Genomic DNA, 14,424 nt, shown 5'->3' on the forward strand with positions numbered 1-14,424 from the left:
GCTAAATCGACCAATCATAATCACGAAATCAGCCGCTACGCATAATTAAAGTGAATTTTCATAGAACAGTCACAGCATATCGACGTATGAGACTAAAATATTCGAAGCCAGAAAGTCGGGTCCTCACACTCCACCAACATCAAAGAGTGACCCTGTGGTTACAGTTCAGAGATATCCAGGATTGGATCAGAGAGGTGTCCGTTCCATCCCAGCTCTGGACGACGGTTTCTGGTCAGAATTGGCAGGAGGCCGGGCGGTTAAGCAAAGCAAAATTGGAGCAGTTAGTTGTGTATTCGAGACCGCAACAAGCTGTGAATGTTCTGTGATGTTAGGAGTCGGCGATACGTCTAAAGACCTAATTAACACAGACACCGCTGTTATCCCAACAACCAGGCTGAAGCAGTGACACTGATGAAGTTGGCTTCCAGAAGCAACAGCACACCAACAGTTATAACAACTGACAGGTAAACGAGCTTATGTGAGAAATAGCTTCATCTTGACAATGGTAAAGAGATTAAGCTTAATAACAGCATTTAAATGTAGAATAAAGTTCTACATATCGTTTGTTCACAACCAAAAATCGAACAAGAAGATTACCTAGAACACGAGAAAACAACCTCCAGGAAGACCAACAAATTTGCATTAGATAAAACACGTTGAAGTTTTAGACACGTTATGCCAATACTTGTGGCAAACATTAACTTAAATTTCACCGACATTTCCATAATAATTATCAAAAACGTTAAAAAGACTTGACACGAAATAAATGCATCAGGTGCCTATTAGAAAATAGTTTTTGAGTAGGATAAGAACTACACAAATTGATGATAAGTGTATGCAAGACAACCAATGCTAACGGATACAAATAACTCATTCATGAATAAGTTTGCATACAAGCGAAGCTCAAGAAAAACAGTCACACAATCATTTAAATAACACGTTGTACAAATACTAATTAGTCAACCTACCATTTAAAGCCTCTTCTGCCAGCAGTAGCGTACTAAACAGGCTTGTATAAAAATAGAAGATAATAAATTACATTATTATATGATGCATTAGCACATAATTTGTCCAGTAAAAAATGGAAGCCACGTACATTCTTGGCTTTCAACACAGACAGCATCTTGACGTACCTACGTAGGCTCAGCAGAGCGAGATCTTTGTCATTTACAAGGCAGTGATGCTCTTTCCAAAATGCTAATTTAACAATAAAACAATATAAAATGCAGGCGGGAATCCACAGCTTATTCCCTGCCATGTATATTTGTATAGGCTTTAGTCATGGAACATCTTAATTAGGTCGAAAAACATAAGTGGATACAAGTTTCTTGTACACATAGCCCAATAGCAGGGCGCCATAAAAACCACTGCTTTAATTTCAGTCCATGAAAAGCTTCTTAACTTAATTCAGGGCCTAAAACGCGCACCTACCAATTAACACGTTGACTACGTATTGGTACATATGCGTACCACGAAATGTATTTCTCCTGGTACATAATTCAGGGTTGCCAGATGGCCTAAAAACGGCCAATTAAGTCCGTGAACAAAAAGGCCAAAAAGGCCTATAACTCAATATATACTAGTATATTTGTAGCTTCCGGTGTAAAATTTCAATTTTTTTTATTTAATCTGGAAGTGCTCCTTACAACCCCAATCATAAATTTTAGCCGACCACCTAAATTGAAAAAACTAAATCGCGGAATTTGTCCGGTAAAAAAAGAAAGTCTGGCAACCCTGTTCCATAAAAGTACTAGAAAAATGAAACAAAAGTACAAGATGAAGCAATCGTAGTCAACGTGTTAAACAAATAAGCACACGGTTGATGCGATCTCCGGAAATTCGAAGCTCATTATAAGAAGTTTATTAAATCGTTCAAGTTCATAATTTTTTGCACAAGGAGAACATTCGAGAAAAATCTCAAGTACAACCTCACAGGTACATAAAAAGTGCATTTATATCAAAAGTTGTTCATGTCCATTAATTTTGAAATTGCGCGACGCCAATTGAGCTATTTCTATCAGCCGTGGACGTAATACTCGTACAAAAAGGGCATGGAAAACTTTCCAGGTCCCTTAATGAGCTAGGGGATGAATTAGGAATAATCCCAGTTAAAAATATTCGGACTTGGTCTTTAATGAGTTAAAATAGGCATGCACGCAAGCAATGGCAGGAAAATAATTCTGTTTAAAACTGGGCCCTGTACACATAAGAAGCTCATCATTCGTACCTGGTTCTTATGTACAAGAGGAGTAGCACTGGGCGGCATCACGAGAGTTCAAGAAGCACAAGTGCTATAAGGAATTTCTGTCGTGAGACGAAGCGTTGGGGCGTGACGCTCCTGAACTTCCTCCTAAAGCTTTACTATTCATTACTGTACCGCCGCTTACATCCTTAGAATAAGAGGAACTGGAACACGAGGAATTGGTCGTAGATTGGTGATTAGATCTGTGTAGTAGTTTAGATTGCTGAAGAAGGGAAGATGCTGAGTATAGACCCATAGGACTGGTGCTGCTGCTGCTGCCTGTACTGGCACATTCTTCACCCAAGTTTTCAATACCTCTAGGCCTTTCAATGCTCTGCTGCAGTGCAACTGGAGTAAGCCATTCCTTGGGAAGACAACGTTGGAGGAAGGGCACACATGAAGACATGTAGGCAAGTCTGTTGACCCATGTTGGTATTTCCTTGCCAATTAATATTTGTGTGAGTGCTGATGAGAAGTGGTTGCAGTTTTTGCTCATGAGATGGTAGCGGTCACCGCGATATTCCCTGCCCAGGTCCAGTACAATGCGCTTGACTTCATCTTCTGTAAAGTCTGTGTGGCCCAGATGCAGGGATTGCCTATAGGGATATATACGTGTACATCAGTGATATCAGTAGGACAAAATGCATCAAACAAAACTAGACATCAACACACAAGGAATGATGAAGACAAGTTAAAATATTGATAAGGCTATGGGTACATTTGTCTCATGAAATATTGGATCCAAAAATCCTTAAAATAAAATCTTACTTGAACTTGAACTGTTCACCCAAATCTTCTGCATCTTTTGGTGTGATCTCAAAAACTCCAGAAATAGGAAAAGGATGCCCACCATATGCATATTCTGACAACAAATAAAATAATTGAATTAAGTTTGTGTCATCAGTGGAATCTATTTTTTGTGCAAGGACTGATAGTTGTATCAAAGACTATACCAGAGTAATGAATTGGAAGAATTCTAATTTTATACATAATTAGTAAAATTAAGCTAGAAAAACTGCCATGTCATTTGCATACTATTTCCAACTAAGAACTGAATTCGTTTCATCAATTGTTTGATGAATGAAATTAAATATCTCAACAAATATAGGTATAAACTGAAGCTTACCAGTGTTGTAAATCTCAACTCCTGAATGGAAAACACCAAGGCCAATGGAAGATGTGTATTCATTTGTCCAGTACTGTGAAGGAAGAGCAAATCATTACCACAACAGAGCAGTCAACTTATGTTCAGCATCCTAATATATGTAGAGCAGGCTTTATTACACCTCTGAAACATTTCAGGCAGGAGTATTTAAACATACATATGTATATAAATCAGTCAATAGGGCAACATTTTCTTGTAATTCAGCAACAAAAACTGCATCACACTATAACTTCAGTAATTAGTGAGTAAAATGTGTTACACCAGAAAGATGAATAGGTACTATTGTGCAACAAGCTTTCAACACCACTTTGGATAGGTTTGGATTAGGGTTGTAAAATAGGCTAGTTTAGGGTTTAGATTACCCCCACAGGGGTTAGGATTAGTCAGGTTAAGTTTATTTTATTTTAAATAGCGCTTCATAATGTGAACTAATCATAGCCACATAATTACAAAATTATGTATATTATTATATTTTGTAATTATTACAAAATTATGTATACATATGTATAAATCAAATGAAATCCTTATTCTAAAATGTGAAGTCAAACTAATAAATTGATAGTCTATTTTATATTGCAAGAAAAATTTCATGGCAGCTAACCATATCATAGACATTGAGGATGACAGGCATGCGTGCCATGCTGGTCAGGAGATCATCCGACTCTTCACCAGGTCCTGGTCCTAAACAGCTGGTAAATGGCAGAGCACAACGTGAGCCAACACTTTCCCACATGCAGAATTAAAAACCAACACTGCACCTGCAATAAGAAAAACAGAAGTTCAAATCTATTATGTATATATAATGCTTCTAGAAAAATAAAGCCATGATTCTTTCCAAGACTTTTTAAATTTTTCCACATTTAATCATGTAATAAAAATGTAGCATTTGGCAAATGGGCAATAGGTATGTAAGATATTTATAAAAGCCCAAGAAAAAAGAAACAAGGCATGTTTGGTCAAATTAATTAAAAACACTCTATGAATTAGGGCTTTTGGGGGCCTTGGAGGAGTGGCAGTTAAGGAAGTGATTTGGGTGCTGGAGCACAGTAGTTTGCTCATCCAGTCTATCCCTATAATTTTGGAGGAAACGCACTCTTATTTTGGTCACCGCGCTCCTCAATTACATAGGTACATGGTCATTTACAAGGCATTAAGAATGCCACTATGTTAAATAAATAAGATCACCGTATCCTTCCATGGAGCATCCAAGATCACCGTATCCATGCTCCATCATGCCAGAACTAGACACTAACTTTTTTTTGCAACCCAGCCGCCCCCAAATTTTGCTAATATTACAAAAGTTAGTATAGTCTCGGAGAGACAAACAGGTCTCTGAGAAAGGCCTCAAGCGTCTAACTTGTCAAGTCAAGTATGCGCAACTCAAGTTCTGATTGGTTTACGTCACACCAGCAATGATGAAACGTCACAAACTGTTACCATATTTATTTAAAAGCCTTTAGAATACAAATCTATAAAATTGCTGAATTCCGACACTGTGTGTGACTAAATGCGGCATATTGTGAGACTAATTCCAACAGCATTTTAAAATCGTAATTCCAACACCCTGTGTGAGCTGTGTCAGAATACGACACCCAGTGTCATGGCTGTGTGTCCTAATTCTGACACCTTGTAGGAATTAGTTTTAATGTGTCTAAAACCATCTCTTAACTCAATCATCTATTAATTTATTTACCTTTTAAAATCAGCAAATAAAAGTATACTTAAAGAATTCCTAATATATTCACAGACTTATTTAAAAGTCTCAAACCATAAGATTCTTTCTACACAAACTGTTTATCACTATTTAGTAAAGCAAGGTCAACTATCAACTTTCATATGTGTTTCAATGTTCTCACTACACTAGTTGATTTGGACTTTTACTCTGCAGATCTTAGCATTTTCCTGCTAGACCTAGTGTTTTGCGGAAATCTGGCGCACAATAGTTTGATGTCACTATTTCAACCCTCTACGCATCACGCATGCGTGGAACTAAGACCAAGCTTAATATAAAGGAAAAAGTTGAGGGGTGTCAGAATTACCCACACTCACAGTGTTGGAATATGGTGCATTTACCCTGCCAGGATGGAATTCTAATTTTGAACGTTCATATATTATTTCGATCCACCAAGACCACTTTTTCTACCCAACATCGTTATTTGAGGCAAAAAATGAACTTCTTAAAGGCATAAAATACATAGGCTAACTTGCTCAGTTTCTATAAAGTACCTAACCACTTGGAAGTTTTATGCCTGAATTTGTTTTATTAGCAATTTTCTTATTAGATTTTTCAATAAATCGAACAATATTTTTCGTTTGCACTGGTAAATCGAAAATCAGCATAGGTACCGATGGACATTTTTATTTCTTTAACAACGTTTCAAATGTATTAATCATTCATTATCAAGTTAAAAGTGCAAACGAAAAATATTGTTCGATCTAGTGAAAACACTAATAAGAAAATTGCCAAAAAAGAATTTTCTGGTCTTCAATGAACTATGTATGTATCTACACTATCTATCTATGTATCATAATGTATGTATTTATCTACTTGCAAGGAAGAGAAGACAGTACAATGGAGCCCGGTCAAGCGGGTCAAGCGTCCCTAACGCGTCACGATGTAATGTAAACAATCCGACCAAGAGTAGTAGTAGAGTAAACTTGTTCAATTATGCTAAAAAAAATGTGTTGGTATTTGGTAAAGCATTTAAAGTGAAACAATAAATTAAATAAGTTTGCTGAAGATTTTATTTCACACTGTTGCCAGTGGTGTTTCGGTGTTCTCTCTTATGCTCTGCCTTGCTGAAGATTAGAGAAAATCGTCGCCGAAGGTTCTAGAAGATTCTAGAAGGTTGCCAAATGTGTTGATCAGCTGTACGCTGTACGCTGCTTTTGCGGAAAACGTCGCCTGACTCGCCTCACAGAAAGCATCGTTGGCAGCATAGCCGAAGCTTCTGGAAGGTTGACTGCGTCGCCGAAGCTTCGGGAAGATTGGTAAATGGCGTCGGCAAGATCTTCAAAGAAGTAAATTTGTCTGCTAATTCGTCTCCGAATATCTTTCAAATCTTTATCACTCTCTGCATAGTGGCCTAGGCTATCACCATAGTGGCAAACCAGAGCTTTTTTGGAATCAGTTCATTTTTAATTTCCTCAAAACTCAAGGTTTAAACCAATTTCTCAAGTATGATAATGCTGGTATCCATGATACTTTACTGGTCTACTTATAGGACTCAAAAATGAACTTGAGGGAGAGTCTAAAAAATTCTCTGCTTTGTCACTATGGGCCTATCACACCATACCATCTAGGCTACCATGGCATTACATGATTACATTTAGCTACAGCAGCAAAGCAAACCAGCAATTTTCAAGTTTAGAGCTAGAACAACAGATCAACAACTCAAGAATTGAATTGAATTATTGAAAGGGCCTAGCTAAAGCTAATCATGCAAGTCTACATGAACAGAAAATGTAAATATGTACATATTTGATATTGCCATTGTTAATTGCTGATTGGAGGTTGAGACCTGATTCTGCCTGAACAAGAACACGCTGAAAATTCTGAAAGCTTGAAGATGGACGGTGACAAGGACAACATATGATGAAGTCCTGACCTGACTCGTGAAATGAAGTGAATCACCTTCACTGACATGGTTAGAACATAGAAAAAATGATATTAGGCTATACATTCAGATGGAAAGTTTATAATAGTGAATATTTCATTTCAGTATTATTATGAGAAATAAATTATTTTAGGGTCGTATCCATTTGGCAAGTAGGCATTAAGTTTGAAATTGCAAACACACCTCTTCGATGATCAAAATTAGCTTTATGATAATCCGGTGGAGGTCTCAATACAGATGAGCTCAATAAAGACGAGTGAGGAGTCGTGCGTAAATTTTTTTACCTGTTTGAATTAGGAATTAATAGAATTAATCAAATTAGAATTTATTGACAATCGCAAGTACAAAAAATCAAATTAAAGTGCTGCATCGTTTTGCATAAATGCACAAAAGCATCATGAAAGCAGTTGGCACATATCTCACATGTACAAAACGGCTGGAGACCCTATGAAACTGAAGAACAGATGTAGATCAACAAAACGTGAGAAGAATCATGTCAATGGTGGACATGGATGTTGTACAAGAACCAGAAGAAATAAAGTGAAGCGAAGAAAAACAATCTAGAAACTTCATCAACCTTTGCCATGTCCAGGTGCAACGGCTGGCCTGAAGTGAGGTCATCTCTGAACCTAGGCTATAAGTTATAACCCGCCACCACCATAAATGCACGATTGCCAGGGTTATTTGTAACATGAATATAATATTCATTTGATCAATCAAAGTATCTTAAAGAGAGGTTAAAGATAAAATCTTTAAATTGCTTCCAGCCTTCAAGCACGTTTCATGATGATTCGAGAAGCCGTTGCTCGCAAGCAACTTATATAAACTACTTTTATAGAAAAATTATTGGGAACAAAAACAGTTAAGCTAAGAGAAGTATTTGATGATTCAGTTCTCAGACAATATTTGAATAATTTCTACGACAAGCATTTAGGATCATGAACAGTCATGAGCGTGTGAGCAAATGTACATTGAATAGTTATAAATCATACTTATTTTATGTTGTATTGTATCTTCGTCTATTAAACTGATATTAATTCAAGATAACCCGTCATATATACAAGCCTAGTGTTTCTTTTATGGGAGTTATGCTCAACTCACGCTAAAAGAATGTTTTATTTTTATTTTTTTTCTGTAATTAAATAGGATATGCTAAAATATTTCGATCAGCGATTCTGTCGGCCGTGTCATCTGCAGATAAATGTTCTACAATAAGCCGGCAATTACCAAGTTCTATGAACAATGCAATCGACCAATCGTATTTTATTTGCTCACGTTTTATTAATTAGGTCAAGTCGGGCTATGTTATTTTAGGTTATGTTATTGTGACTACGTTGTCATAAATAGTCTATGCATGCCTAACCCTGCCTAACATAAACTAATCGTTTGCAAACTTCGTTTCTTTAAAAAAGAGATCTAAAAGAAACCATTTAACCATGCTTTAACATTTTTTCTAATGATAAATTTCATCCGGAAAGCTTCATAATTGACGGAGTTTTAAGTAAGAGAGGCACTAGGGCAAAATAAATGTTTTTTTGTTTATAATATGAACGATGATGAGTGCGAGAAATTGTGACGATGCTCGAGGCGGAACTTTGGTGCTCCAAGAATTAGTTTGCTTCAATATAGATCACTACAGAATTAACAGAGTTATGGGTATAGCAAATGCAATAACGTTGGTTTTGCGTTTCAGTCGCTATTGAGTCAGCCGGTGAGTTTGGAGAAAATGTTAATTAGGTGACCATATTTTTCATTCGTTAGTTACTTTTTTTTGTCAGACCTCAAAAGATCTATATTGCTTTTAGATTTATTCATGAATTTAAAATTTCTATCATTTGCAATTTTTTCATTTATTTCTATCATATTCTAAACCACTCGTTCGATATTTATCATGTTCAATAAAGCTGAGCGAGTAGTTGGGTTTCGCGTTTGAGTTCGCAGGCGGGTCCGGAGAAGTGTCGATTCGGTGTGCCATGCTTTGAATGCAACAGCATCACGCACAACGCACACAAAGGTTCCTACGTCTGGTAGCAGCATTCACACACTTGAGGCATGCACTCTGATCGACGTCCTTGCGAGGTAACAGATAACATAATCATAATGGCAGGTGACAGGCTCTAATATCACGATGTGAAGCCGGTCTGTACTATGCAGGTACAAAACTGTATTGCTGAACTCGCCCGTCGCGGCGTCATTAGATAATGTTAGTTTAACTTGATTTAGAATTCAATATATCATGGACATTCATATGAAAGATCAATTGACTGAAGTTCAGTGATGTGACATAGCTGACGTATGAAAAAAGGAAAACATATAAAAATACATGTTTCCGATCATTTAATCAATTAGTAATTATTTCATCATTTTACAAGTTTATTAATATTCGCATATTCTCGCTGAATAAGTACAAAATGAAGGTAAATACATTCTCAATCTCGTTGCAGTCATCAATATCATCCCTAACGCTGTCGGATATACTAATGCACACATAAATATCTTTAACTATTCAGTCCACAATTACTCTCAGAGGTGGACAGGGGGCTTATTTCTGCGAGTCTTGAAGTGGAATTGTTCACTTGTGCGAGGCGTCTTAACGCGCATACAAGCAACCTAATTCAGCCATGTCAGCGAGATCTGCGTGACGTCATTTCATACGAGAGTCAGATGTTGCGGAACCATGTCATGTGTTCAATCTCCATCAGTCACGAGGCCAACTTTAGCATTTGATTACACTTGTTCTGATATTGTTGAGCACCTTGTCTACTGCTTCCATTTGTTCAGTTCAGAGCCAGACAACTCAGATAGAAGGCCGTGAATAATGGCTCCCGAGCGCATCCAGCCTTGTTGTCTTCGGAGCCATTGCACGAATGGTCCTGTAACTGAGATGGAAACAACATTTTTGCGGTAACATTTTCCTTCATACTACACAACATTATATTGCTATACCCTGTGACTTACCTCGCTAAAATTACATAATTACTCTTTTCACGTTGATGCATTGAAGAAAATTGGACATGAATTTTTTTTGAGGCGCATTACTCTAGAATTGTCAAGGAAAATAAGCTTAGTTACGAGAGCAATTTAAATAAATTGAGTTCATGGAAATCGAGAACATAATTTACCTAAACTTATTTGATAAGAATACTGATAACTTAGTACTGAATATAAAAAGTTTAGATTCCAGAACACAAGCATTTGTCCCTGTGAGTGATAATTAAATTTGTTATTATTCCCGTGAGAGGGAATATTCTTTAATAATCGCACTTGAGACCATTTTGCGTTTCATTTGTAGAATTTTCACTTTGATTGACCCTGCAGTTGAGTTGCACGTATTGCTATGGATCTCATACGCTTAGCAGTGCGACCAACATAGTGTGTGTTTTTGACGCAATTTCAGATGTAAAATCAGATGTAAAATGTCAAAGAGACATTAGTTTACAAAAGTTTATATGCTTGTTTTGCCATAAATACCTCGCATTTCAAGACTCACTGCAAAAAAGTACGATTTTTAAGACATTTATCAATTTCGATGGAAAAATTTACTGACACTAATGAAAATTAGTTTAATTTAATTAAAATTAGTTTAATGAAAACTAAATACTATTTTGCCTCATAACGAGCGTAAACCTTTTACCTCATCCTAAATCTACATTAAATTAGATATCTCAAGTCAGCCCGCGTTACCTCCACCTAGTCATTCGCCATTCAATGATTTCGATCTGATTTTATTTCTTAGTCTCCGAAGAATTTTACATTTTTCTGCTGTCAAATATTGTGGGAAACTAGATAGAGGCACACATTTTCCCGCGTGTCTACCTAAATGTTTAATTCAAATTCCTTTATAATGAAGAATCTATTTTTATATTAACTCATTGATAAGCCCTCAGTGTTGCTCGAGTAATACAGAAATGAACTGATGACACTGACGTCCATTTCGATAAGGACAGCAGTCACTAATGTATTCAGCTATCTGGCCCAAGCCATTCACAATAAAATATAGTGCAACGTTACCGTATCTGCACTACCTACCGCCATTGTTTCGAAGCACCATCGTGATCTAGAGGTCATTGCAATATCTCAAGCAGCTGTGATGATTCTTTACAGCCATCGCTAACATAATCGTATTGTTGGGCCCCGCTAGCCATATTAAGATGTAATTTATGAAGCCAGTTTATGCTATCGGAGAGGCAGGAATGCTCTCGCGTGGGAATGAATCTTTCGAAGTAGCTAAGAAAATCAGCAGCAGACGCTTCACTGTTTCTCTATTACCGTGAATGTTTTCGAGTTGCGTTTATTTCAGAAGGAAGCCATATTCTGTTGCAATATCAAATCAGGCTGTGATGGCAGAAAAGTTATCTAATTTTTTTATTTTGTTTCAACGCTTCCGAAAATGATTTGTATTTTGTGTCGTCTTTTGATTAAGTTTTTCCCCGTCATGAATATCCTAACCTTATTTCTAGCTATTCAAGAACAATGTTTGAAAAAAATGAAGTTGAGGAACTCAATCCTTGCACAGGAAGATTCCACCATCTTTGGCCGGATTCCATTTAATGGAAATTAAAACGTCGCGGGAAATAAAACTTTTAAACCAAACATTTGAATAAGGTTGCTTGATTACTTAAAATACTAAGCATTATTTTTTTAATATGAACGTAATGAATAAAACTTACAACTATATTGTGCCACATATTACAAACATATTCATTTTTGTTTATATTTTTTAGAAGCTATACAGTATGAGATTTTTCCCTTGAAGCCTAAATTTCTTAACGATGATTTCCGATGATTTGTCATCGAGTACGAATGTTCTGAAAAAGTCAATAATTGAAAAGCTTCAATTTAAAGAGACATGCCATTATTATTTACATGGTCTCTATTTCCTCATCAGAGTAGTCATGTTAGAAATTATTAAGATCGATGAAAGTATAATTATAATTATATGTACATTGTACTGGTACACACGAATATTTACAGTTTCCTGAGCTTCGCTCCCGCTCCCCTACGCCGTCCTTCCTTGCCGGCGTCTCATGCAAATTTCTTAGCGCGCCAATAACAATCTATCTCCTAAATTTAGCAAATCCCATTCAAAAAGCCGTAACGTGAAATTGCTTTTAGAAAGTTACTACGCATCTAACTTTTATTTTAGCTCGCCCATATAAATAAAGCGACAATGCCCTCTGGTGCCAAAGTTTTTAAATTCTTCGGAGACGGAAGAAGAAGTTCCAAGGCAACCGCATATGTGGTCGTTAAGGCTGCCTGGGAAATATCACTGCTGGATGCATTAGATCATGATAATTCTTATTTATATGTATTTGTATAGTTCTATAATTATCTAAATGTAAATTAACCCTTTTTTCATTATTTTTTGTGATTTTTTTTTTCAAACTTTTCAATATTTAAATATGGAGAATGAAAAGGCTTCAAAAAAGGCTCTCTGCACATACTTAAGAACGGTTTGAGAATTATATTTTATATGAAGAAAATTCACGGTTTAGAATTTAGAAAAATAATTTTTAAATTAAATTGAATCATATAAACAAGGTTTCATCGAAACGTTTTTTTAACTAATAAAATAATCGCATCCAAAATTTTGAGAATCCAGCTATCAATTACCTGTTGGATTCGTTATGACATTGGAATTTTTTGAAAGTGAATTGAGATTTAAATTTTTTAGATGTATCCTCAAATCTCATGATTTTTAGCGGTGTAAATAGATTACATTAAAATGTCTAATTTGCATTTTTGAAAGACCATGCAGCCTCTCGTGTTAAAACAAATACTGTGTTTTCGGAACGTCGGTAAATACAGACTGGGTGCGTCGGAAACATTTTATTTTTGAAAAGAGATTTCCGTTCGCTAGAGGACCACCTTTTCTAGAAAAAATTTACGTTAGTTGCAAATGAGGATTTTAAACATTCTTAGGAAGTTTGTTTGTGAATAATTTTATTTTCAGGTGAGATGGATATTCGAAATACAATACATTTATTGACGGCTTGGCCACGAATATTTTAACCTAAATTGAGAAGAGAACTTTTCCGAAACTTTTACCTTAACAAATTAAAATAAAGGATCCGGCAAACAAAATGCGGAAATATTCATTTATATTTCACATTATTATGAACGAGATGATTAATTTCGTCAAAGGGTTATTTAATATTATTGCTCTCTGATGTGCTCCAAATGCGCAGGCAAGTTTAAGGGAACAGTTCAATAGTTCAGTTACATCACGGTCATTAGTAAACATTATGATATTTCAGAGTATCATTAAAAATTCTCTGGCTTTCTTAGTATTATTTCGGATAAATATATTCAATTTAATGGGTTTGCCAGAGTGACAATTGAAGTGAAGAAAGCAGACAGCGAAACCAGCAAATTATCGAAACTTTGTGCACAACAAATAAACATATTTTAAATGCCAAGAATTGTAATAATGCTAATTATATTAAAAATATTATAGTTAAAAAAAGCTTCAGAGACCAGCTCCTACATCAGTTTAAGGTCTCTAGAATATATCTTTGATAAAAAAAATAAGACCAAAATTACACGCATGATATTGAAACAGAAATAGCGAGATATTCAGGCTAAATAACTTGAAAAAGCGACCAACAATTTCAAACGAATGCGAAAAATACGCATAGTTAAACGTAGTTTACTTTAAAATATGTAGTAATTCATATTTAGATCGAGATTTTAAAATATTATTTTCTTCACAAACATTTGAAGATTTATTCATTCATCTTCAAATATATAAAGCTCTCATTGGAGCCTAAAATTTTAAAATCGCTCTCAGACTCAAGAGCGTAAAATCGTACAATAAATTCTCAATGATTATACAAGTTGTTGGCCTTAAGAGTCTGCTTCAATGTTGCTCATCCTTCACTCTGAGAATCAGTGAGATTTTGTGCAAATAGTGATGCACTTTTTGCACTATTTGTGTCATCCTGACCCAGTTTAGCACATCGTAAAGGCGTATCAAGGCTACGTGCAGTATATGTAACTATTTGGACACTATGACCCATCAATTTCTCTGAGAGTTCGTCCTGATGATCGAGTGGCTGAAGCTTTGAGAACAAGATTGTGCTCATTGAAAATCATATTAATAATGAAATCAAAAGCTAATTAAAATGTTCGTAAATCTTTCACACTCCCATCCTTCACACTCCCATCCTTCACACTCCCATCCTTCACACTCCCATCCATCACACTACGCTCTTTTAACAGTCATTTATTACCTCCTTCACTCTACTTGTCTACATCTTTATTCTCGATCTTTTGTATCTCTATCTTTTTGTAATCTTCGTACTTTCTTTTCAAACCTCTCTAATTACAATTAGTAATATTATTAATTTATTTGTATCCACATTTTACCTAATTTTCCCCCTTTCCTATTTTCACTAAAT

The 14,424-nt window shown here is 35.8% G+C and overlaps 1 protein-coding gene across 2 annotated transcripts; it reads right to left on the bottom strand.

The window, feature by feature from the left end:
- Positions 1-1,805: 1,805 nt before the first annotated feature.
- LOC108668404 (deubiquitinase DESI2) lies at positions 1,806-7,297 on the bottom strand. 2 transcript variants are annotated; one of them, XM_018155620.2, is made up of 5 exons: positions 7,208-7,297; positions 4,009-4,165; positions 3,369-3,441; positions 3,011-3,104; positions 1,806-2,838 (listed from the first exon to the last, which is right to left on the bottom strand). In XM_018155620.2, the coding sequence occupies exons 2-5, from the start codon at positions 4,138-4,140 to the stop codon at positions 2,292-2,294; spliced, it is 846 nt and encodes a 281-aa protein (XP_018011109.1). In that variant the 5' UTR covers positions 4,141-4,165; positions 7,208-7,297; the 3' UTR covers positions 1,806-2,291. The 2 variants fall into 2 exon arrangements, with proteins under 2 accessions (XP_018011109.1, XP_018011110.1); XM_018155621.2 differs by lacking the exon at positions 7,208-7,297 and adding an exon at positions 7,016-7,164.
- Between the last annotated feature and the right edge of the window lie 7,127 nt (positions 7,298-14,424).

This window comes from Hyalella azteca, unplaced genomic scaffold (genome assembly GCF_000764305.2).
Source record: "Hyalella azteca isolate HAZT.00-mixed unplaced genomic scaffold, Hazt_2.0.2 contig5025, whole genome shotgun sequence".
Taxonomy (NCBI): domain Eukaryota; kingdom Metazoa; phylum Arthropoda; class Malacostraca; order Amphipoda; family Hyalellidae; genus Hyalella; species Hyalella azteca.

Bases quoted from the DNA above. Each gene is read 5' to 3' on its own strand.
- LOC108668404 (XM_018155620.2), bottom strand. From the start codon at position 4,140: ATGTGGGAAAGTGTTGGCTCACGTTGTGCTCTGCCATTTACCAGCTGT. The intron at 3,442-4,008 runs GTTAGCTGCCAT...CTTCCTTCACAG, and splicing joins TCCTCAATGTCTATGATATG to TACTGGACAAATGAATACAC. The intron at 2,839-3,010 runs GTAAGATTTTAT...ATATCCCTATAG, and splicing joins GGTGAACAGTTCAAGTTCAA to GCAATCCCTGCATCTGGGCC.